The sequence below is a fragment of the Panthera onca genome, chromosome D2 (assembly GCF_046562875.1).
Source record: "Panthera onca isolate mPanOnc1 chromosome D2, mPanOnc1 haplotype 2, whole genome shotgun sequence".
Classification (NCBI taxonomy): Eukaryota; Metazoa; Chordata; class Mammalia; order Carnivora; family Felidae; genus Panthera; species Panthera onca.
This window is the reverse complement of record NC_138349.1, coordinates 28,967,881-28,993,142: the sequence shown is the minus strand read 5'-3', so window position 1 is coordinate 28,993,142 and position 25,262 is coordinate 28,967,881. Positions and strand designations below refer to the sequence as shown.

The following is a 25,262-nucleotide window of genomic DNA, read 5'->3' as shown; positions in this document are numbered from 1 at the left end:
TATGAAAAGTGAGACTCTGAGGTCTTAAGTTGGCTTGAGAAGAAAAAAATCAACCAAATTTCAAACACATCAAAGCACACAAGCGAAGTGACTGAGGCTGATCCCATTACAGGTCTCTCTCTTTAGAACACTGTCTCCTATATACAGCTAGAAAATTACAAAGACTTGTCTCCCCAACAAACTCCTTTTTGGGCTTAGTCAAAATAGCTAACAAGGGCCCCAGCCTTCAGCATAACTGGAATGAAATGGATAATTCAGGGCCACCTGGCCTTACCAGCAAGAAATAGTTTTAATATGACCAAAGCTAACAACAACAACAACAACAACAACTCCAAAATTTGTTCCTAATCTTTACATTTCAAATGATATTTAAAAAATACTAACAATGGTTATACTTCTGTTTCTATAACTATAAAATGAACCTAATAGCTCTTGCCTTGGCCTAGTCATTTAGCCAATTCTGACTGAAATTAAGTCCAACCTGACGCACATTACAGGGAACAGCCAGACCTCATCACATTCTGGCAACAGTAAAAATGCAGCCCAGGAATAGCCGTCAGGACCAAACAGGAGGAAAAAAAATATAGTATATGGATGAGGAAGCAAGATATAGGTTGTATGGAATATTCTAAATGGGAGCAGAGGGATGGTGAGGGGAACAAGCTAGAGATAAAACAGTCCATGTACAGAGAAAGAAGAAAGGAATTGGGACACACTACAATCTAGCCTAACTACAGTCCTCACTCCGTTCAATCTTTCTTTTGTTTTGAGCAGGCACCTGGCTCTAGCTGGGTCCCATGTAAGCTTTTACCACCATGGAGACAATGCGGTACAACCATGAACAACATTAAGCCCTTAAAAATGGGAATATTCCAGAGACAGTGGCGACTGTTGCATAACAATGCGAATGTACGTAATGCCACAGAACTGTACATTTAAAAATGGCAAAAATGGTAAACGTTATTTCTATTTTACCACAATAAAAAATTGGCAAATACAAAGTTAAATTAGTTTGTAAAATATTTCTCAGAGCTTTTAAGATGCTAATGTGGATTATGATTCTCCAAATGAAACAATAGTACATGCAGCATTTACCCAATGTATTTGACCACAGTATCCTTTTTTCAAAGCATTTCACAGGATTAGTTTTTCCAAATATACTTTGAGAAGTGCTACTCTGTTCCCTAGGAAGAATTCTTTGGTTATTTTTGTCATGTTTCCATATAACTTTATAAATACCTTTGTTATATAGGTTACCACATTGTACTTGAGTGTTTCTGTATTTGCCCCTCTCACTACACTTGAAATCTACTTAAGGGCAGCAAATACTACTTTTGTTGACCTGGGTACCATCAGCACCCAGCATAATAATCAGATAAATAAACCATCTCATATCCTTTTCTCTTCCTCATTGTGATTTAAGTGATGTAGATAAAATACTGAGATGTGGCTTCTACTAAAACCCAAGGATCTTGAAATTTGTTATGGGCCAATTCTAAGTCTGGCTTGGAAAAGTAATGATGCTGTTAGCACAGAGTATTTCTTCTCTTTTCACTATAGGTCCAGGCATCAAATGTCCCAGTTTGGGGGAAGGGCCAGTCTAGACACGTGGAAAGTTCCTGAGAGATTTCTAAGATTCTAGAAGAACCCAAATCTCTTCCATTTAGAAAGTAATGAATTCTAGGGCACCTGGGTGGCTCAGTTGGTTAAGCGTCCGACTCTTGGTTTCAGCTCAGGTCATGATCTCACGGTTCGTGAGTTCAAGCCGCACGTCGGGCTCTGTGCTGGGAGCGCAGAGACTGCTTGGGATCCTCTCTATCTCCCTTTCTCTCTGCCCCTCCCCTGCTTGCTCTTGTGCTCGCGCGCGCGCTCTCTCTCTCTCTCTCTCTCAAAATAAATAAATAAACTTAAAAAAAAAGTAGTGAATTCCATAGAGACAGAAAGTAGAAAGGTGATTGCTAGCTGGCAGGGGAAGGAGGAAATGGGGAGGTATTGTTTAATGGGTACAGAGTTTCAGTTTGGTAAGATGAAAAAGTTCTGGAAATGGATGGTGGCGATGGTTGCACACCAACGTGAATGTACTTAATGCCACTGAACTGTACACTGAAAAATAGCTAAAAACGGTAAATTTTACATTATATACTTTACCACAACTTTGTTAAAAAAGTGCTGTGTTGATCTATCCCCAGTCAGGGACCAAGAAAAGCAGTCACAAAAGTATGCTAATAAGGATATATTTTTTCTTTTCTTATGACCAGGCTTAGATAACAAGGCCACAGGCAACATTCCACTGGAAGTACTTGGCTCCCCCTTCTCTCTTGGAGTGCCTTATGTCTTCTCTGACGGTGAAAATTATTAAATTTACTGCTTATCTTGCTGTCAAAGTGCTTAATGCCTTAGTCCTCCACCTCCCATTCTCCCTCTCTCCAAGATTGCCTCCTATGCTCAATCTAGAAAGCTGCTTCACAAAACTTCCTCAGTTCTATCAGTGACATTTGCCACTGTGCCCCACAAGCATGTCTATTCCTCCCAGATACTCCCATCTCCGCCCCCCCCCCCCTACTCCTTAAGACAGCAAATCTTGAATTCAAGTCTCTATTCACAGGCCGATTGCAAACATTTTAATAATATTTTCATTGCTCATCCTGTCCCATGTTTTTCACTCAGATTTACCTTTTACAAACAAACACTTCCAGGAACACCACTTTTATCTGGACATTTCCTTTTTTAAGGTCCATTAATAATGGTTAAGATGATGATAATAGTAACAACACAGCAGCAGCAGGAGCTAACATTTGAGGGCTTATCTTAGGCCAGGTTCTGTACTTAGTTTTACAAACATTATCTTATTTAACTCTCAGGCCCATGATGTACATAATTATTATAACCATTTTACAGATGACAAAACAAAGGCTATCCTGCAAGGATTATTAGTCAAGGGTCTATATCTCTAAAAGGTTTATACGTTATTCAGAAGAGCATGACCCTCCTCAAAGGGCAATGCGTTAGGTGGTGGGGATGTGCAATTGCTCATTTTTCTGGGGAAAGGGTTCATAGCTTTTATAGGTATGTCGAAAGATGCATAGCTCAAACATGATTATTAACTCCTGCTACAATGGTTAAACATTTACAACTAAATCAAAGCAAAATTCTTGAGTCTGATGTTACCTGTCTTCCACCCACTAGAGCACCTCACACCCAATCTACTTCCTTCCCTTAGGAAGCCATGATCATTTCACCAGCTGATCCTCACACTGTTCCCTACCCAGAAGGCATCCCCAAATCTGAAGCCTACCCGATGCTTCCAAAAGCTTAACTGGGGACCCACCATGAAACCTTCCTTGTCTACTCCAAACCCCTACAGATATCAAGTAGCCTCCAAGCACACGCATGAACACGCACATTCCAACAGACAGCCCCCTTCCTCACCCATTCGTGCTCACAATACAAAGCCTTATGTGCATCTGCCTCGCACACCCCGGCACTCTACATTCAGAGACACACATACGCACCGTCACACCCGGTAAACAATTTCTCACATCTTGACATCCGTACCAAAAGTTCCCCCTCAGAGCTCTATCTCACACACACTGACCCAGGACCTCGGATACAACCTCGGACTCAGTCACCAGACTCGCAAGCACAGTATCACACACTCACTCACACAGGCTCACCGGACCACAGTGCTGTCCAAAGGCTCACCGACAATCCCTCATGTACTGAGTGTCACTGTGTCCCAAAGACGCTCTGACAAACACCCACCGCCGCTCCCTCTCGCGCCCCACCTCACCCGATGCTGGTACAGGCAGACATTCCCGAAGCCGCCGGTGCCCAGCCGCTCGCGCATCTCCCAGGGCCCGCCCGCACCCGGCCGCAGCCCTGGGGGCCGCTCCATGGGGCGGGAGGGCAAGCGACCTCAGGTTCCGCCGCTGTTCCGAGGCCGGTTCCGGGCAGCCGAGGCTCGCGCGTCTCTCTTCTCGCGAGAAGTATGCGTCACTTCCGGTAACGGCCACAGGAAAAGCTCTACCCCGGCTTCTCCCGGAGGCGGGCCAGCTAGCGACCAGAGAGGGAGTGTGGGAGGTCGGCTTCAATCCGTTAAGCCCTCTGGGCATTTTCCTGGCTGAGAGAACCCACTTGTTATTCGAGTCTTCAAAACCATAAGCTGTCCAATCCTTTCAAGTCATTTTCTAAATTTCACATCGTCTCCACCCCGTGTACATTTTACCTTTCTTCAAACCTCTGCCATCTATCCTCCAACCACCACCCGCTGAACTGGCGTTGGCAAAAACCACCAATGATTCAAATGTTGCGGAATCCGAAAAACTAGAAAGAATCCTGCACTAGTAGGCCCACTGATGCATTAAGTTTTATAGTCCGTTTATTTTTTAATGACTGATCATCTGCCATAGACAAGTCAGGCTCAGCTCTTTGTACACCTGTTCCAGGAAATCACTAAAGACAAGGATGTGACGCTGTTGTTGAGTAAAGAATGTAACTCCTGATTTCCGGAGCTTTCCCCTAAATTCCTCACAGCACTTGCAGTCAAGCAGTCTTCCATTTATGGGTTTGCCAGCGCGGTAGTTGCTCATTGCGGGATTGTTTTTGATGTGTGATGCAGGGCTTCAGAGGCAAGCTGCAGGAATGCTGCTGGTGGAACAAGAAGTGCTTCCCAGTGGTGGATAGCTGTAGCATAGAAGAACCAGCTTTCCATCTTCACTGAGTCGGTCATATGCCTCAGCCTCACAGAACTTGGGGATCTAGTCTGTCACTCCAAGTATAACAATCAGGGTGGAGTCCAGTTCTCTGAAGAGAACTGTTATCAGTTGCGTTAGGTGGTCATTTGAACCCCTTTGAGATCATGTGCGCTTGGACCATGGTTTGCACAGCCCCACGTGTGGTGATCTCAGTACTTAAACTCCAATTAACATTTTGTGACCCACAATTGTGTCACAACAGAGGTCGGTCATATCCTGAGATGCATAAAGGTGGATACAGCATGTACACCACACCAGCGTTGCTGGCTGCTCTGAAAGCATTGAATTGGCTTCTGGCAGAGTACATGCGTCTACTGATTCAGAATCCCTGAATAGTGCAACCCGAATGTCAAGCACTGCATGGCACAAACCATGTCATGCTGTTTACGTGTGGTGGCAGATTCTGGGGGCCCACATGTACTTAGTTGCCATGGAGCTGGAGTATCAGATGTGGAAGTGATGGCAAATGGTACCTCCCAAACATGGAGTTGGGCAGACTGCACAGAAAATTGTAGTACCAATTGCCCCTAACAGTGTAAAGCCCTTTGTCTGCTAGGTGTACTGCAAGCTGGCATGGGAGTGTGTCTGATCTCCACTGGTGGGGCCAAATTCTTGGAACACTCGCTTGGAAAAGCTAGGGAGGGATGCTGAGGACCTGAGGATACTGATGAGCGGCTGACCCTAAAGTAGCCATATTTTCAGGAACCAGGTTGTTTCTCATAGTTCACTCTTTGAACATCCCCATTCTCAGGGATGCTGCATAGTTTGTTTTTAAATCCTGGGATGGTTAGCATCAGGCTTCATGATCTTCCAACTCTGAGAGTCTGTTTTTTCATGTGTAAAATGGAGGTAACAATACTTACCTTAGAGACATTTTCTGAGGATTAACACTGTCTGGGCCATAAATGTCCCAATATAAAGGAACAATTATCTTTCTTTTGGCTTCCAAGAGCTAGCATTCCCCTGTGATCCTTCCCTCTCTCTTCTCCATGTACTTGTGGATCACTCTATTTCCAAGGACCCCCTAAACATGGATACGTTTTAGGAGTCGTCTTCATCTTAGGACTGTACTCACCCTTATTTTCATCATTGTCATCATTTCAGCTACGGCCTATGCCCTGATGATCCCCAAGCACTATCACCAACCCAGGTCTCCATGCATTTAGAACTGCCTGACAACATACTATGACTCAACACATCCAAAGAAGCAGAACTTCTTTTCTTAAAATCTGTCCCTTCTCTTCCCAATTAGACTGTAAACTCTGGGATAACAGGGACCATGTTGGGACATGACCATACTCCTGGAACCTAGAAAAATGCCTGGCACATAGGAGTTCAGTATTTGCTAAAGGGCTGAAAGAGCTCTTTTATATCAATAAGATGAATGTTTTAAGACAAAAATGGCAAAGGCTTTGGGTCCTTCTTCACCCTTGACTGTTCAGGGAGAAGCCACCTGTTAGATCCCGGGATAACAGCTGGCCTAAAGCCCCAGACCATATTATACACACACACACACACACACACCCCTTCATCTCAGTGGTATAGGTAATATGAACATAAGATGATTCCCATCGTGGAAAAGCATTTGGATTTTATTTGATAGTTTAAATGGTTTTGAAAATGCTGATTAACACAAGCTGTACTTGGAGCAGGAAGACAGACGTGCTTATTTTAACACAGGATTTTCATCCTAGAAATATTTTCAAAAAAATATTCAATCTTAGGCCTCTTGCTGCAGGTAGGTTCCATGGGAATGCACAAAAACGAGGCAGAGAAACAGTCCCCATGGGAGACTGTAAGTTCTTTTAAAAACAGGCTACTACTACTTCCTGTCAAGTTCATAAAGTGCCTTTTCCCTTTGCTTAGTCATCCAGAGTAAAGTCAAAAGGCTCAAAGTCTTTCCGGAAGCGGCGAGCCAGCATCTCCTCCTCTTCCTTGCTGACCTGACATTGCCTCCAGTCAGACTTGTCAGGAATATTAAGGATGGCTTCGCTGGCCAGTACCTCCCTGCAGAAATAAGTAAAAATGGACAGTATTAGCCAGAAGCCCTCCTCTCTCTAATTCTCTCCAGCTAGAGAGCTCTCCTCAGCATTACCCAAAGAAGGTATGCAAATTCTTCTTTGTTCAGACCATTTCTCTTGCCCTGAGCGCCATCCCTGCTATTCTATCAAAATAATACTCATTTTAAGTGACCAGCTCAGGTCCTACCTCCTTCCTAAACCTTCAAACCCTATTTATTTCTCTCTCTCTTCAACAATTTGGAACTACATTATTCGTACTTAGAGTAGCAATACTGACACAGTACAAAGAAGACAGGCCCTGGTGTCAGGAACATCAGAGGCTTAATTCCATTCCTAGCTCAACCACTTGCTGTCTCTGACTTGAACGGATTACTTCATTGCTGAGTCTTGATTTCCTCACCTATGAAATGCACAATAAAGTTTTGTGAGGTATGGAGATAACACAATCCAGGCACCAAACAAGTTATGAATATATCTTGTCTTAAACTCTAGTTTTGTCATCCCAATTAGAACATGAGTTTGCTGAGGGCATGGTGCAGATCAGGCCTAGTATCCTATCTCACTGACTTTCTGCCTCTCCTAGAGGACTCAGGCATATATAGGCACAACAGCACAGGCTCAATGTCAACAACAACTTATCTTGGCTCTCAAGGCTAAGGAATAACTACATACTAACACATACACTCACATACAGGCTACCTTCTAATTGTCATTGCTCTACATTTTTATTTATTTTTACTCATTTTGATATATTAGAAATAACTCTATTTGGGGCACCTGGCTAGTCTAGTTCAGTCGGTAGAGTGTATAATACTTGGTCTCAGGGTTGTGAGTTTGAGCCCACACTGGATGTAGAGATTACTTAAAATAATAAAATCTTTTTTTTTAAAACGTAATTCAGTAGATATGATTTTTTAAATTGTTTATTTATTTTTGAGAGGGAGAGAGAGTGTGAGTGGGGAAGAGGCAGAGAGAGAGGGAGACAGGATCCGAAGCGGCCTCTGTGCCGATAGCAGAGAGCCTGACAGAGGGCTCGAACTCATGAACCATGAGATCATGACCTGCGCTGAAATCAAGAATCGGATGCTTAATCAACTGAGTCACCCAGGTGCCCCCCCCCCCCGCCCAACAAATAAAATCTTTAGGGGCATCTGAGTGGCTTAGTCAAGTGTCCACCTTTGGCTCAGGACAGCCAAAATAAATCACGAGTTTTCTAAAAGTTACAGGATCTGTGCTCAAGTTCTAGGTCCCTGGGCAAGCTTGAGCCTACTTTTCACCTATAAAATGAAGACAGAATCACCTCTCTTATACAGCGGGGAGAAAAATGTCTTTTCAAGTACTTTGTTAACTACAAAATGCTATATAACTGTACACTGGTATTTTGAAAAATAGTCAATGTTGAAAATACAACAAACTAACATGAGCACAAAATCATTCAGAGAATCTCTCTTGCGGGCTTAGGTGCCAGTGTGTATCTGCAATTATGTGCCTATGGCATCAGTGTCCACATCTGCATCTGTTGCTAAGGCAACAACAAAAGATAATGTCAGATGTTTGAAGTCCCTAATCATACCTACTCTCACTTATCAGTATCTTTTTGAAAATGTAGATAACTGTATTTCCTGGACTTACCCAATGGTAGCAGTCTCTTGGAGGCTTCCCAAGTTAGTCCAAGAAGGGTTCAAAGTTGACTCAAAGCTCAATTCTTTTTTTTTTTTTTTTTTAAGAGAGAGAGAGTGGTGGAGGAGCACAGGGAGAGAGCCTCAAGCAGGTTCCACACCCAGCAAAGAACCCTACACAGGGCTCGATCTCATGACCATGAGATCATGTCTTAGGCCCAAATCAACGGTCAGACATTTAACCAACTGAGCCACGCAGGCACCCTAAAGCTCAGTTTCGACTAGGGAAGGAAACAACTACACATCAGACAATAGCATCACATAACCTGTTCTGCACATCTTTTTGCTTCTCCATACTCTATCTTCACATTTTTTGCTCTCCATACTCTATTCTTTCTAGCCAGCAACTTTCTGTCTTCTGTCAGCCTAGTTGATGCCACTCCCTACATGGTTTCACAGTCATGTTCTGTCTGATATGAGGAACATAAATGAAGCCTCATCTAGGCCTTAGGACACTACAGAATAAGGAGGTTAAAATCTCATGTTTAGGAGATCAACGTACCTGGGTTCGAACCTACCATATGTGCTCAGGGGCAAGCTACCTAATCCCTCTAGAGCCATATTGTCCACTTACAGGAATCACTAGCCAGGTATAGCAATTTAAATTTTAATCCTAATTAAAATCAAGTTAAAAATTTAGTTCCTCAGTAGCCACATGTGGCTAGTGATTACTGTATAGGACAGTGCAGATATAAAGCATTTCCATCACGGCAAGTTCTACGGATACAGCTCTAGAGCCTCATTTTCCATTTTGGTAAAGTGGGATGACAGTACCTACCTTACAGAATTGGGAAGATTAAATGAGGCAATGCGTGTAAAGCTCTTGGCACGGTACATATGCTCAATTAATGGTAGCACTTCAGTCCTTTGGGCTAGAAGGCCCACACCCCGACATTTGCCCTCTAAATCTCTCAGGCTCAGTGTCAACCTTTTCTTAAAGCCTTTCACAAAATAGAAATAACTCTCCCTTTTCTGAATTTCTAAAGTCCACTGTTCCTCAGAACTTTGTTACGGTACTTTTCACATTCTGCACTACATTACTGCCACGTAAGCAAATATGTGACTTGCCCTAAGACAAGGTTCCTTGGGGCAAGGATTGTTTCCTATTTGGCTTTTTATTCAACTGTCTATGCAGCCCACTAATCTGTTCATAATAGATCTTGGGAAAATACATTTAAAATAAGGAAAAGTATACAAACCTTCCAAACTGCAAAGGAAAATTCTTTTTAATTCTATGGAAAAGCTTCTCTCCTGTGTCAAGTTCAACATAAAAATATGCTGCTCCTGGCTGTGCAATCTAGAGTGAACAGAGTTGTATGAGTACATTTCATAGTACTTTAAAAATGTGAAACCTAGCTCATCTCTTTTAAGCTTTAATTTGGCAACAAATTCAGTCCAGAAGTCCAAGAAAAAGGATGTGAACAGTACAGACCCCAAGGTACTTAGTGGAACAGAGTTTTGCAAAGATAGTACGAAGATCCTCCCAGTGGAACTTCGAAGTTCCTGCCTTAGGAAAGATCTAATTTTTTGCTCTTCCCAGGAGTGACTAAGGCATTGCTTTAGTGCCATCCTCATCACCAGTCTAATCAGCATCCCATGCCCTAGGTCCAAACTGTCTACCTGCCTATTGAACATTTTTGGAATGCCTTGATAGTACCTCAGGCTCGACATATCAGAAGCCGCATTTTTACTACTCCTGGAACGTCCTTCCCCTCCTGTTTTACCTGCTTGATGTCAGAGTGTTCTGGGATTTCCAACAGTTCTATCTGTTGTTGCTCTGCCTGGGTAACGAAGGCATCTTTAATGTCATCAGTAGTGCAGCGGCTGAGTGGCACAGGAATGACCTGAGGTGGGGGGGCGAGGCGGGTAGATAGGAGAAACTCTTTGTACAGGTCCCAGAGAAGAAGTGCCTCCTGCACAGTCCCCGAGAAGTAGCAAATCCATCACAGGGGTGGACAAATACCCCTCAGCAGAGATTTTCCTCAAGCCAGCCAGGCTTGTGTCAGCCTGTCTGTAAGGACTTAAACTTATGAGATAGCTTGCCACATGTGGGAGCCAATCCTTGATGCAGGAAAGGCTAGAGAGAGATCTCTCTGTCATCAAGCCCTTACCAGCTCCTATATAATATATGTGGCAGCGTCAGGCCCATTTGAAAATTTAACAAATGTGCCAGAAAGAAAACCACCACAACCACAAACGAATTATCCATAAACAGTCTCCAAATTTCTGAGCTGATAGCCCCATCAAAGCTCTGGGACTATTTCTCACCTTTAAGACTTCACTTATGCTGGGCCTCACACAAATACCTACTCTGTTCCAACTCTACCTAACAAGGCCCAAATGTTTCCTGAAGTCTTCCTCAACTATCCCTTCCTTTTCTAAACAAAGCACTTACTAACTGTGTTGGCCCACTCATACGGACCATGCACTTCCCTGTGGAATCTCTGGATTTATTACCAGAGGCTCTTTAACCTTTTAAATGAACGCTATTCAAATATTAATATGAAAATTTGTAGTAGGTATTTTTCAATATTAAACATTTAAATATTAAAATTTTAAGTATTTCATTTCAGATTGGAATCCTGTATTTAAATATTCAATAATAAATAATAGATGTCATTTAAATATTTGCCAACATCCACGTCCTCATAGGGTCCTTCCAAGTTCCTGGGTGGAGACCACCTACCTGTAGCTGGAGGTGATGGCTCTTATAATTTCTCTCAAACAGAACACACCGTTTCCCTCGACTCTTGAAGAACCGCCTCAGTGTCACCTTGTACTTCTCCACCTCTTCCACCACCTCAGCTGAAAGCTCCACCACTGACTGGTAGTGCCCAATGGGTAGGATGAGGACGTGGTCATCAGATAAGCCTCCTTTGGCCAGGGCAAGGTAGCACTAAAGAGAAAGCACACAGAATCAAGATACCAATGCCACAGGTATGATTCTTCAGGGAGAAAAGCCTATACAAAGAGTGAGCATGAGGGTGTAGGAAAAGTGTTGAGAGGCTATTAACAGAAACTCTCTGACGTTAAAAACCTGCTTTTAGAAGTTATAACAAGAACCTGGTGACGAAGAAGATTAGGTGTAACAAATCTCTATCCAGCTATCAAATGAACTGGGAGCAAATGAATGGCACACAAATGGGCTTTTGGCTTCAAAACCCCCAAAACTTAAGGAGACCAGAACAACAAATAGTCGTCCTCCCAGGCTCCAACCTGGAAAACAATTTTTCAGTTATTATGGCCTTCAACCACAGAAAGACACCACTTGATTTCAAAATGACCACTTTCCCTATGCTAACATCGAATCCCACACCCCACTCCTAAATACACCCTCTGGGCTCACAAAAAAGGCTAAGATGTCATGATTAGCATCCAGTGTCCCTACAGCCTTAAGCTGCTGCCTAACCTCTACAAAATTAAAGCAAACATATAAACTAATGGGGTGGAAGGAAAAAGCAGAAACCTCAAACTCGGACATATCCAAAGAGGTAGAAAACCATGGTTCCCAACAGTGGATGTCAGCAGCTAAACAGCAACTAAAACTATCTCTGTCAAAACCAAACATGCAAGACTTCTCCACACTTAGACACTCTCTGAAAGGAAAACATTATGAGTAGAGAAATGGCCAGTGAATATCAATGCAGGTGAATGTACTAGAGCTTTAGAAAAAGCAATCTGACATTTCCTTTTAGTGCTGTGAGTTCAAAGTTAAGACTGAAGGAAGGAGTAATTTATTATTAACAGAGAAAATCTGATAGAAGGGCAGAAGAGGTATCAGAAACTAAAGCATGATCATCCTTGATTTACTTGGCATAGAGGACCAAGCACATCTACAAACTTAATCTTCCAGATGACTAAGGTTCATTGAAACTTCATTAAGTGCTCATTTTCTTCATTTTTACAACTATTTTTGATTGTATGCTTTAGAAGGTTACTCTTGAAGCCTGAGTCTTCAAGCCTTTTCTTTATGTCAAAGGGTCACTACCATAAACATTAGTTTTCATATTGTAACAACCAGGTTTCTAGTCCAGACTAGAAAGCACCCCTCGCCCCAATGCGGTACCTCCCAGTTCTTGTGAACAATTTCACATTTGCCCAATCTCCTCCTCCTCTCAATTTCTCTCCTTTTGTTCTGTACTTGAATTATCTCCAAAAATGTGTAAATAAGACCTGAATAAATGTTTCTCCCATAAGTAAAATACATCAATTATTTTGGACTCTTAGCAGCGCTTCCCTCATTTTACTAGTTTGTGGTCATGGGCCATTAGCACAGTTCCATGTATATCCCTTGAGGAAGGCATAGCAAAGACAGAGAAAGCCAAGACAAAAATGTAGTGAGAGGAGATCAAGAGGAATGGTTGCAGGGAGGAGATTCTAAATCCTATGCCAGATACCCAAAGGTCCCAGAGGTTCCCAAGAAGTTTCTACTAGACAAAGAGCAATGTAAGAGCAATGAAGTGCAAACTTGAATACTGGGCAGACTCTAGGCTAAAATTTTCATATGGCCTCCTACTTGCGGTGCTGGGCTGGGCCACAAATAAGACCTGAGATATTTTTTGCCTCTCCAGCTTCAGGCCTAGATGAAAAGGAAAAAGGTTTCCTTGATCATCCCCTATGCACATACCCTAGGCTAGATAACCCTGGGCAATTAAAAGGTGAATGGAAAGGAAAGATCAATTTTCCCTGAGGCCTACAGCAGCCCTGAGCTAAGTCACCTATTCCAAATCTCTCTTCCCCTGTGTGCCATTTTGAACTATTGAAGCTTCCCAAACAGAAGGCAGTCCAAAGCCTGCCTACCTTACAAGTTGTATGGGCGAGAAGAATGGCATGAACTAATCCAAAGAGGAAAACAAGGGCCAAGAGAGATAATCCACAAAGGGTGTTCCTGTAAAACCAAAAACTTTTCAAGTTTGCTTTTCTTCCCACTGAAGAGTTCATCCACAGACTCCATGACCCAATTAGGTCACAGGCCTTGACCCCATTAGGGCTCCCCCTAGAGACAGGGGAGTGTGCCGATAATCAAGACAAAAATTTAAACGTAGAAGACTGGGACTCTTCAGTCTGAAACTATAAAGGCAGACAGAGATGTGACTAAAGAAGTAAAGAATGATGAAATCGAGACTCTGGTCAGTCTGTAGGAGGCCACGATAAAGGGCCCTCAGATAGGATAAGTTGAGGAAATGGTCACCCTCGGAAACCAAAATTAGAATAAATCAATGAAAAAGAGATGAAAGTCTCTATTTTGCAGAAGCACTACACACTAAGAAATGGTCTGTAAATATTGCCATCAAAGGCCACAAGAAACAGCCAATTCCTGTTTCGGGTGACTAGGGTGTAACTGTAACCCTAAGAACTAAGCTTTCTTCATTCTAAGTGAATGAACAAGAACGATAAGGGTCTACACAGATCCCAGGAAAATGGGTCAAAGACCAGTATTATTCAACATCTAAACAAGTCCTGCCCAAGGAAAAGTATCTGGGGAAGTCTCAAATAGGACCACTTTACAGTGAGACACACATAATTCATCAGAGTTTCCATAGCCTGAATAAAATCATCCTCAAGATCATCCAGTTATTTGATTCAGTGCTTACCAAGCAACCCTGTAATTATTATCTTGGGTTCCCAGTTACCCACACTAAGAATGTGGATATGGGTATTCTTCTCTTAGGAAGCTATATCCTCTATTACAAGGCAAAACTGAGAATTTATCACTAGTCTTTTATGTAATTATTTAGTATGAATCAGTAAGAAGGTCAAGAAGTATCTGAAACCATCGCCCTAGGAGATACACCTATTTGTCAGAAAGGGAGGTAGGGAGGGGGCAATCTTGTGAAACTGGCACTACAAAACCACAGGAGAATTACTATCATCAAAAACACATACAATAACTAATATTGGAAATGTGGAAAAACAGGAACCCTCATACATACATACACACACACCGCTGGTCGGGATATAAGATGTTACAGCCATTTTGAAAAATAGTTCAGCAGTTTCATAAAAAATTAAACATAAATTTACCAAGCAATTCCATTCCTAGTTATCTATCCAAAAGAAATGAAAATATACGTCCAAAGATACGCATGCGAATGTTCATAGCAGCATTATTCCTAATAGCTATAAAGTGGAAACAACCCCAAGCCCATCAACTGATAAATATATAGAATGGAATACTATTTGACAATAAAAAGGAATGAAGTACTGATACATGCTACAACATGGATAAGCCTCAAGAATATCTGCTGAACATAAAGAGCCAGACACAAAGATCGCATATTGTATGATTCCATTTATATGAAGTGTCCAGAAAAGGCAAACCTATGGAGACAGAAAGTAGATTAGTGGTTGCCTGGAGCTGAGGATGGGAATGGGGATTAACTGTAAATGGGCATGAGTGAAGGACATATTCTAAAACTGTGTTATATGATGGTTGCACAACTTGGTAAGCTTACTAAAAATTGGTGAATTATTAAAGTGGGTAAATTTTATGATATATAAATTTTAACTTTATTAAGTTAATAAAAAACAAACAAATAAGGATGTCCTTCTCTGTAAAAGGTCCGAGGAAGTAACTCACATGTGTGCCAATGTTGACCACCAAGTGCTTTTCCACTTCAGGGCTGGCAAGGCAAAACCAGCAAGGTCCTGGAGGCTGAGCTTCATATGGAAGAAAGCACATGTTACTATGGTGCAAGCACTCCAACATTTAATCACCCTGTAGAACTCAGCCTTGTCTGATCTTTATACCTTGCAAAGATTCATATACAGCACTGCCGTAAAGAGCTGGTCCTGCTGTGCTTCTACTGTGACCCCCGCGATCCCAGCACTTTTATCAATGAAACTAACCTGTATTAGAAAAGCTCTGAATTTGCAATCACTTCACAGGTGGATAACCACAAGTGGATGACCACATACTGACCAAAGTAGCATTTAACTGGCAACAGGCTGCAATGACAGACCACTGAACTGGATGTCAGGAGTCCCAATTCTAGCCTCAACTATGCCACTGGCTCACCACATGACTCTGGGTAATAAGTTTACTCCAACAAGGTCAGCTTCTTCAACTTTGAAACAAGGGGTGGAGAAAGAGGGTATCAATGCAATAACCTTAAATTCCTTTTTTGCCAGTTTGATTATTCTATTATTTTATGAACCTCGTGGGTTTTGTAGGCTCTTTACCTCATATGTTTTATAGACATCCAGGGAAGGGAAGGAACTTTCCCCAGAGTTCTTTCAAGAACAGCACAGACATTCTCAAAATCAGGCCATCTTAGTAGTATTTTATTTTTGGTCTTAATGACCCATTGTACAGTTTTCCTCTGCCAGAAGAAGCTCTCTTAGCAATGCCATGTCGCACACAAGATCTGAAATAAGTCACTGCTCACACAGGAGACTTCAGGAACCAAGATACTTACGAGGTTTGCGAGGCTGCTTTGGGTGAGGAGAAGACTTGCTATCTCTGCCTGTAGATGAACGCTTCCTTCCCTGCTTTTCATTTAAATCAAAGAAAAACTGACAGGCTGATTCTTCCTGAAATGGCCAAAGGCAGAAGAGTAAATGTTATTAAACTAATCTTTAGACAAGGAGTCAACCATTCACATACAAGGGAACATTCTTGCCATGTCATATCTATCTTGCCTCCTGGCCCTTTCTACCTACTCTAGATAAGAAAAATATCTTCCTAATCCTGATGCCTGGACTCTCAGTCATACTTCTCAACACATACCCAAAATAGCACCAAATCCATCTTTTTGTAAAAGCAAGTTAAAATGCAAGTTATAGAGCAATTCTTGCCTAAAACAGAGCAATACAAAGCCCTCCAAATGCCTTTTCCTCTCTCTTAGTAGCGCGTTGGTGTAGTCCTACAATCTCACAGGTCAATCAAGTCAAACTGAGCTTTAATTAAAAAGATGAGGAGGTTGTCAAAGAGGTGAAAAATCTACACACTGAAAACTATAGAAAGCTTATGAAAGAAGTTGAAGACACAAAAAAGTGGAAAAAGATTCCATGCTCCTGGATAGGAAGAACAAATATTGTTCAAAGGTCAATACTACCCAAAGCAATCTACATATTCAAAGCAATCCCTATCAAAATAACACCAGCATTCTTCACAGAGCCAGAACAAACAACACTAAAATTTGTATGGAACTGGAAAAGATCCCGAATAGCCAAAGCAATCTTGAAAAAGAAAACCAAACCAGGAGGCATCGCAATCCCGGACTTCAAGCTGTATTACAAAGCTGTAATCATCAAGACAGTATGATACTGGCAAAAGAACAGATACTCAGATCAACGGAACAGAATAGAGAATCCAGAAATGGACGCACAAACGTATAGCCAACCAATTTTAACAAAGCAGGAAAGAATATCCAATGGAATAAAGACTGTCTCTTCAACAAGTGGTGCTGGGAAAACTGGACAGCAACATGCAGAAAAATGAACCTTGACCCCTTTCTTACACTATACACAAAAATAAACTCAAAATGGATGAAAGACCTAAATGTAAGACAGGAAGCCACCAAAATCCTCGAGGAGAAAGCAGGCAAAAACCTCTTTGACCTTGGCCGCAGCAACTTCTTACTCAACACGTCTCTGGAGGCAAGGGAAACAAAAGCAAATATGAGCTATTGGGACCTCATCAAAATAAAAAGCTTCTGCACAGCAAAGGAAACAATCTGCAAAACTAAAAGGCAACCAACGGAATGGGAGAAGATATTTGCAAACAACATATCAGATAAAGAGTCAGTATCCAAAATCTATAAAACTTATCAAACTCAACACACAAAAAACAGATAATCTAGTGAAGAAATGGGCAAAAGACATGAATAGACACTTCTCCAAAGAAGACATCCAGGTAGCCAACTGACACATGAAAAAATGCTCAACATCACTCATCATCAGGGAAACACAAATCAAAACCACCATGAGATACCCCCTTACACCTGTCAGAATGGCTAACATTAACAACTCAGGCAACAAGAGATGTTGGTGAGGATGCAGAGAAAGAGATCTCTTTTGCACTGCTGGTGAGAGTGCAAACTGGTGCAGTCACTCTGGAAAACAAATGGAGGTTCCTCAAAAGAAATTAAAAATAGAACTACCCTACGACCCAGCAATTACCCTGCTAGGTATTTATCCAAGGGATACAGGTGTGCTGTTTTGAAGGGGCAAATGCACCCCAATGTTTACAGCAGCACTATCAACAACAGCCAAAGTATGGAAAGAGCCAAAATGTCCATCAATGGATAAATAGATAAAGAAGATGTGGTATATATACACAATGGAATATTACTCGGCAATCAAAAAGAATGAAATCTTGCCATTTGCAACTACGTGGAAGGAACTAGAGGGTATTATGCTAAGTGAAATTAGTCAGAGAAAGACAAATATCATATGATTTCACTCATATGAGGACTTTCAGATACAAAACAGATGAACATAAGGGAAGGGAAGCTAAAATAATATAAAAACAGGGAGGGGGACAAAAACAGAAGAGACTCATAAATATGGAGAACAAACAGGGTTACTGGAGGGGTTGTGGGAGGGGGGATGGGCTAAATGGGTAAGGGGCATTAAGGAATCTGAATTATTGTTGCACTATATGCTAACTAACTTGGATGTAAATTTAAAAAAACAAATTAAATAAAAATTTAAAAAAAGAAGATGAGGAGGTTGTTCAAAAAGAAAAAGGTCTGGGATGCCTGGGTGGCTCAGTCGGTTGAGCATCTGGCTTCAGGTCAGGTCATGATCTCACATTTCATGGGTTCGAGCCCCATGTCTGCTGACAGCTCAGAGCCTGGAGTCTGCTTCGGATTCTGTGTCTCCTTCTCTCTCTCTGCCCCTCCCCTGCTTACACACTCTGTCTCTCAGAAGTAAATAAATGTTTTAAAAAAAAAAAAGAAAAGAAAAAGGTCTAAGAAAGTGGACAATGCATACTAGTCAGGGAACTTGACACTCCTTGCTTTAATGCGGGAAAAATTAATTTCAGAAAAGTCTGCTATTAGGAAATTTCTTCAGAGTGAGTCCTATTTACCCGCTAGCACTTGTTATAAAATCACAAATTACATTGCTTCCAAGCTGTTGGATCCTTGCCTGAAAAGTTAAAGTCTCAACTTTGACAAAGAAAGACTCAACATTTGCAATGCTAACACCCGAGCCAAGTTTAGACAAGGACGTAAAATATGAAACTGTTAACCCCAAGCTACAATAAAAAACACTGCACTTACGTGAAATCTACTAAGCCTTTCTAAACACCATCATAATTTCCCAAGGAAAAAAAAAGATTTAGATTCTAGGGATTAAACTGGTCTTATGAGCTAAACTATAACCAGGAAAAGCACGTATGCAATAGGCAGTCCTGCCCGGAAAATACCACCTCCCAATCAGAACATACCTCTGGGGCAGGAATTGGCTTTCCCATGGATGCTTCCTTCCCAGATTTTCTGTAAGGGTTTTCAGTAACATCGGGAGGCTGTTTGACCAGTTCTGCTGCATCCATTAGTTTCATGGGAACAATACTGAATGCATAAAGATACTGTGGAGGAAAAAACAAACAAACATAAGATTAGGAAAAATACCATTTATCCAAATGTAACCAACCTAATTTATTCACAGAAGCTTCAGAAACTGAGTAAAAGTAAAAGAACAGCAACTGGCCTGTTTATGGCTCAGAGAATACACAATAAATCAAATGTCAATTTAGTGATCTCCGTAGAAGCTAACCAAGGGCTGATGAAGTCAAGATACAAATCAAAGCCCTAGTCCTTACAAAAATCAGCTTTTACACAAAACTATAAGGCTCAGGTGGGACTTGTTCCATAACCCTTGCAGACACCCTGCTTCTGTCTCTGATTCCTTTATCTTTGTGTACTTTTTGTTAACGGAATTGTGGCACTGCCATTCTTTTTTCCTAATGAAAATTAAATTAGACACCTTGATGTTTCCCTCTGATATTATACAATTTCTGCTGCATATGCTGATGGGTTTTCTTAGGGACTAATAGCAAAGAAGTAAATATTCATACAGGTATCTAGACACTCACGCTAATGGCACAGATACTGAAATCTTTAGATGAGACAGGAATAGATATTTAACCTCAGTACTGCCCATGGAAATGCAACTAATTAACAATGACACACCATCTTTCACCCATCACATTGGTAAAAGTGTTAATAAAAATCTGACACTACTCCGTGAGTATACTGTTGGTGAGGGTATAAACTGGAACTGGAGATGAATTTAATAATGCTTGCCAAATTTAAAAATGTCCCTACTTTTTGACTATAATCAAAAGACTTTGAATTGCTTAGGGCCGAGGCTAACGTGGCCCTGAGAATAAAGCAATAGTAAAATATCGCTATCATAAAAATAGTGAAAATACTGTGAGTGCTACAATAAAAAAAAAAAATCACAAATCTAAACTTACTAAGAACACGTTGGGCTTAAAAGTTTAAGAAACTATGGGAAAAAAAATATGTACTTGCTTATCTTTTCTGTGCATGTGGTTTATGACACGTTACAGAATAATCTTCACATTATTTATCTGCCTATTCTTCCCTTGCCTGATTGTTCTGATTTTAGCTGTCTCAATCCACAATATCCTGCTTTTGACCCTAGAGAATCAGAAGTGCTCACAGGGAAGTGAGAAAAATAACATGCTTTTCTGGTATATTCTCTTTCATTCACCTGCACTGTTTTCCAGTACAAAGATAGATTCCAGGTATCACTAAGATTTTCCAAAGCCAAGGAACGGTTAGGTAAATCCTATAAAGGCTTTTATTATTTCTGCTAAATGAAGTTGCTGAAAGAAACAAAGCAAGAGTACCATCTGAGGGCAAACTCATGAATACTTACAAAGACAACTACATGGATATGGGAAGAAAGGAACTTCATTCATTTGAAATTTTGTCTTTGATCCACCGGGCCTATTTTCCCAAACCCTTCTCTAAAATCTCCTACAAAGGACCCAAGGAAACCTGACTTTTTATTATCACATCTTTAGAAAGGAGTCACTAAAGTGCCAGAACCTTGCAATTGGGGAGAAGAAAGATCTGAAGGCTAAACTGGCAAGAAAAACATTTATCGCGCAGACAATGAATATTAACCTACCATCAAATACTCAAATCTTTACCTTTTTCTTTTCGGGATTTCCAACACTTGCCAAAGCTATGAACCTGGTGGCATGCTGTGTGGTTTCCTGCAGAACGATGTGGTTTCTATAATGTATTTGACAGATAACAGATTAGCAACAAACTTTACTTCTGACTTACAGTTATGAAATATGTACACTCCATAGGACCACAAGAGAGCACAGACTGTAAGTCTATCACCACCAATAACATAACCTCAGAGGTTACCTATAAATCTAGTAAGATACTCATCCCTACTTCACAGGGCTATTGTTAGAAAAAAATGAGATCATATATCTGAAAAGCACAAAAACTCCACTATTTGGTTTTAAAAGAGTTGTAAGATTGGCAAAATGTTGATAATTGCTTAAACTGGGTAATGGGTATAGGAGGGTTCATTATACTATTTTTTTAGTGTAATAAAAATCTATAATAATAAAAACAGGATGAAATGAGTTTTAAGAAGAAAAATATGCTTCAATAGTAATTTATAGTATGATTTCATTTTTCTAGGAAAAATTCAAAAAAACAGGAGTGTCTATACTTTACAGGAAAAAAAGGTAACTGAATACACCAAAACACTTCTTCGAGCTTTTCTATGTTTTACAAGTATCCTACATTAAGCAACTTTTAAAATTAAAAGAAAAATGTTATGGGTTATATACATTTTTTATTTTTAGCAAGTTGACCATTAATACAGATAGCAACCCTTAGAGCTCTTTCCTTATGCTACCGAAATTTCCTGAATCATCACAAAATATAATTTTATTTTAAAAATCTAGCATAGTACCATTTTTTATAAGCAAATACACAAATATATGTTTTATATTCACATCACTGGAAAGGAAATAAGCCAAAACACAGTTTGTCTGCTATAACCTGTTTCTTTAAAGGAAGGAAGTACATTCATAATTGGCATAAGGTGAAAGTCATGCTGCTTCATACGCAACTTTTTCCAACTTTTAAAATGACTGAAACAAGTTTAGCCACAATTAAATAGAAGCTTTAATAATACATCAAGACATTAAGGAAAAACAGCTGAATGTCCTACACAAGTGTCTTTCTTTAGAGCAAGCAATGACTAGGGCAGTGGCCTTAAGAACTGCTAGTACTTCCCACTGTTAGACTATTCAGGTGTGGTAGGCAAAACGACAGCCACCCAAAGATGTCCACGTCCTAATCCCTATAACCTGTGAGTGGTAGCTTACATGGCAAAGAAGAACTAAGGTGATAGACGGAATCAATCAGTTGCTAATCAACTAACCTTAAGATAGGGAGATGATTCTGAACTACCTGGGCAAACCCTACATAATCACAAGGCTCCTTAAAAGTGGAAGAGGAGCTATGTGGATCCTGAGAAACTTAACAGGAGAAACTCCCATGGGGGAGGGGAAGGGGAAAAAAAAAAAAAAAAAAAGAGGTTAGAGTGGGAGAGAGCCAAAGCATAAGAGACTCTTAAAAACTGAGAACAAACTGAGGACTGATGGGGGGTGCAAAGGAGGGGAGGGTGGGTGATGGGTATTGAGGAGGGTACCTGTTGGGATGAACACTGGGTGTTGTATGGAAACCAATTTGACAATAAATTTAAAAAAAAAAAAGTGGAAGAGGAGGGGCGCCTGAGTGGCTCAGTTGGTTGAGCTTCTGACTTTGGCTCAGGTCATGATCTTGCATTTGTGGGTTTGAGCCCTGTGTCGGGCTTTGTGCTGACAGCTCAGAGCCTGGAGCCTGCTTCAGATTCTGTGTCTCCCTCTCTCTGCCCCTCCCCTGCTCACGCTCTGTCTCTCTCTCTCAATAATAAATAAACATTAAAAAATTTTAAAAAAAAAGTGGAAGAGGAAAACACAGGCCTACCTCAAGAAGCAAGAAAAATCTCAAATACACAACCTAACCTTACAACTAAAGGAGCTAGAAAAAGAAGAACAAACAAAACCCCAAACCAGTAGAAGAAAGGGAATAACAAAAATTAGAGAAGAAATAAACAAAATAGAAACTAAAAAACCAGTGAAACAGATCAATGAAACCAGGAGCTGGTTCTTTGAAAAGATCAAAAAAATTGATAAACCTTTAGCCAGACTCATCAAAAAAAAAAAAAAAGGACTCAAATAAACAAAATCAAAAATCAAAGAAGAAAAATAACAACCAACACCACAGAAATACAAAGGATTATAAGAGAATATTATGAAAAATTATATACCAACAAACTGGATAACCAAAAAAATGCATAAATTCCTAGAAACATATAGCCTCCCAAAACTGAATCAAGAAGAAATAGAAAATTTGAATAGATTGATTACCAGCAATGAAATTGAATCAATAATCAAAAAACTCCCAACAAACGAAACATCCAGGACCAGATGGCTTCACAGATGAATTCTATCAAACATTTAAAGAGTTAATACCTATTCTTGTCAAACTATTTCAAAAAAAAGCTTCCAAATTCATTCTATGAGGCCAGCATTAATTACCCTGATACCAAAACCAGATATAGACACTACAAAAAAAGAAAACTACAGGCCAATAACTCTGATGAACACAGATGCAAAATTTCTCAACAGAATTATCAGCAAATCGAATCCAACAACACATTAAAAAATAATTCACCATTATCAAGTGGGATTTATTCCTCCCATGCAAGGATGGTTCAAAATTTGCAAATCAATCAGTGTGATACATCATATCAACAAGAGAAAAGACAAAAACCACTGGATCACTTCAATGGATGCAGAAAAAGCATTTGACAAAGTACAACATCCATTCATGATAAAAAAAAAAACCCTCAATAAAGTAGCGTTAGAGGAAACATACCTCAACATAATAAAAGTCATATATCAAAAACCCACAGCAAACATCATACTCAATGGGGAAAACTGACAGCTTTTACCCTAAGGTCAGGAACATGAGAGGGATGTCCACTCTCGCCACTTTATTCAACATAGAACTGGAAGTGCTAGCCACAGCAATCAGACTACAAAAAAGAAATAAAAGGCATCCAAATAGGAAAGGAAGAAGTAAAACTTTCACTATTGCAGATGACATGATACTATATATAGAAAACTCTAAAGACTCCACGAAAAAACTACTAGAACTGATAAATGAATTCAGTAAAGTCACAGGATATTACATCAATATACAGAAATCTGTTGCATTTCTATACACTAATAATGAAGTAGAAATTAAGAAAGAAAAATTAAGAAAAAAATCCCATTTATAACTGCACCAATTATAAAATACCTAAGAATAAAGTTAACCAAGGAGGTGAAAGACCGGTACTCTGAAAACTATAAAACACTGATCAAAGAAATTGAAGACAACACAAACAAATGGAAAGATATTCCATGCTCATGGATTTGGAGGACAAATACTATTAAAATGTCCCTACTACCAAAAGCAATCTACAGATTTAATGTAATCCCTATCAAATGCCAACAGCATTTTTCACAGAACTAGAATAAAAATCCTAAAATTGGTATGGAACCACAACTGACCCCGAACAGCCAAAGCATTCTTGAAAAAGAAGAAAAATGGAGGTATCACAATCCCAGATTTCAAAATATACTACAAAACTGTATTAATCAAAACAGGATGGTACTGGCACAAAAACAGACACACAGATCAACAGAACAGAATAGGGAACCCAGAAACAAACCCACGATTATAAGTTCAATCAATTAATTTTTGACAAACGGTATTGGGAAAAGTGGACAGCCATATGCAAAAAGAATGAAGCTGGACCATGTTCTTACACCATACACAAAAATAAACTCACAATGGATTACAGACATAAACATGAGACCTGAAACGATACAAATCATAGAAGAGAACATAGGCAGTGATTTCTCCGACACTGGCTATAGCAACATTTTTCTAGGTATGTCTCCTAAGGCAAAGGAAACAAAAGCAAACAAACTATTGGGACTACATCAAAATACAAAGCTTCTGCACAGCAAAGGAAACAATCAACAAAACAAAAAGACAACCTACTAAATGGGAGAAGATATTTGCAAATGCCTTATCTGATAAAATATATAAAAAGCTTACACAACTCAACACCAAAAACATAATCCAATTTAAAACAGAGATTTCTCCGTATGAACAGACATTTCTCCAAAGAAGACGTACAGATGGCCAACAGACACATGTAAAGATGCTCAACATCACTCATCATCAGGGAAAGGCAAATCAAAACCACAACGAGTTCTTTATACCTGTACCTTTATACGAGTACCTTATACCTGTCAGAATGCCTAAAATCAAAAACACAAGAAAAAAGCATTGGCAAGGACGTAGAGAAAAAGGAACCCTCATGCAATGCTGGTGGGAATGCAAGCTGGTGCAGCCACTGTGGAAAACAGTATAACAGTTCCTCAAAAAATGTGAAGTCGATTTATTGCATGATCTAGTAATTCCCCTAATGGATATTTACTCAAAGAATACAAAAATACTAATTCAAAAAGATATATGCACTTCTTTGTTTATTGTAGCATTATTGACAATAGCCAAAATATGGAAGCAACCCAGTGTCCATTGATTAATTAATGAATAAAGAAGATGTGGTATATATATACAATGGAATATCACTCAACCATTAAAAAAATGAAATCTTGCCATTTGCAACAACATGGATGGAGCTAGAGTGTATTATGCTAATTGAAATAAGTCAGAGAAGACAATACCAAA

General features: G+C 40.1%; 2 protein-coding genes and 1 non-coding gene across 9 annotated transcripts in view; all 3 read right to left on the bottom strand.

The window, feature by feature from the left end:
• CHUK (component of inhibitor of nuclear factor kappa B kinase complex) overlaps positions 1-3,976 on the bottom strand; it is a 41,640-nt gene extending 37,664 nt beyond the window's left edge. For 5 of the 6 annotated variants that reach the window (XR_009612909.3, XR_009612910.3, XM_060641761.3 and 2 more), the window contains exon 1: positions 3,791-3,976. Coding sequence is in view for 4 of the 6 variants with exons in the window: in XM_060641761.3 (XP_060497744.1) it covers positions 3,791-3,895 (105 nt within the window). In the remaining 2 variants the exon portion in view is untranslated. The remainder of the gene's footprint in view (positions 1-3,790) is intronic. The other variant, XM_060641764.3, reaches the window with a different exon arrangement.
• Positions 3,977-6,325: 2,349 nt separating this feature from the next.
• CWF19L1 (CWF19 like cell cycle control factor 1) overlaps positions 6,326-25,262 on the bottom strand; it is a 32,288-nt gene continuing 13,351 nt past the window's right edge. For both annotated transcript variants that reach the window (XM_060641767.2, XM_060641769.3), the window contains 8 exons: positions 20,588-20,672; positions 18,851-18,991; positions 15,873-15,987; positions 15,035-15,114; positions 11,141-11,350; positions 10,179-10,298; positions 9,654-9,751; positions 6,326-6,761 (listed from right to left, as the gene is read on the bottom strand). In XM_060641767.2, coding sequence (XP_060497750.1) covers positions 6,617-6,761; positions 9,654-9,751; positions 10,179-10,298; positions 11,141-11,350; positions 15,035-15,114; positions 15,873-15,987; positions 18,851-18,991; positions 20,588-20,672 — 994 coding nt within the window. In that variant the 3' untranslated portion in view covers positions 6,326-6,616. The remainder of the gene's footprint in view (positions 6,762-9,653; positions 9,752-10,178; positions 10,299-11,140; positions 11,351-15,034; positions 15,115-15,872; positions 15,988-18,850; positions 18,992-20,587; positions 20,673-25,262) is intronic.
• Positions 10,499-10,646, bottom strand: LOC132685686 (small nucleolar RNA SNORA12). Its single transcript, XR_009613271.1, has one exon. It is a non-coding gene; the product is annotated as a small nucleolar RNA SNORA12 (small nucleolar RNA).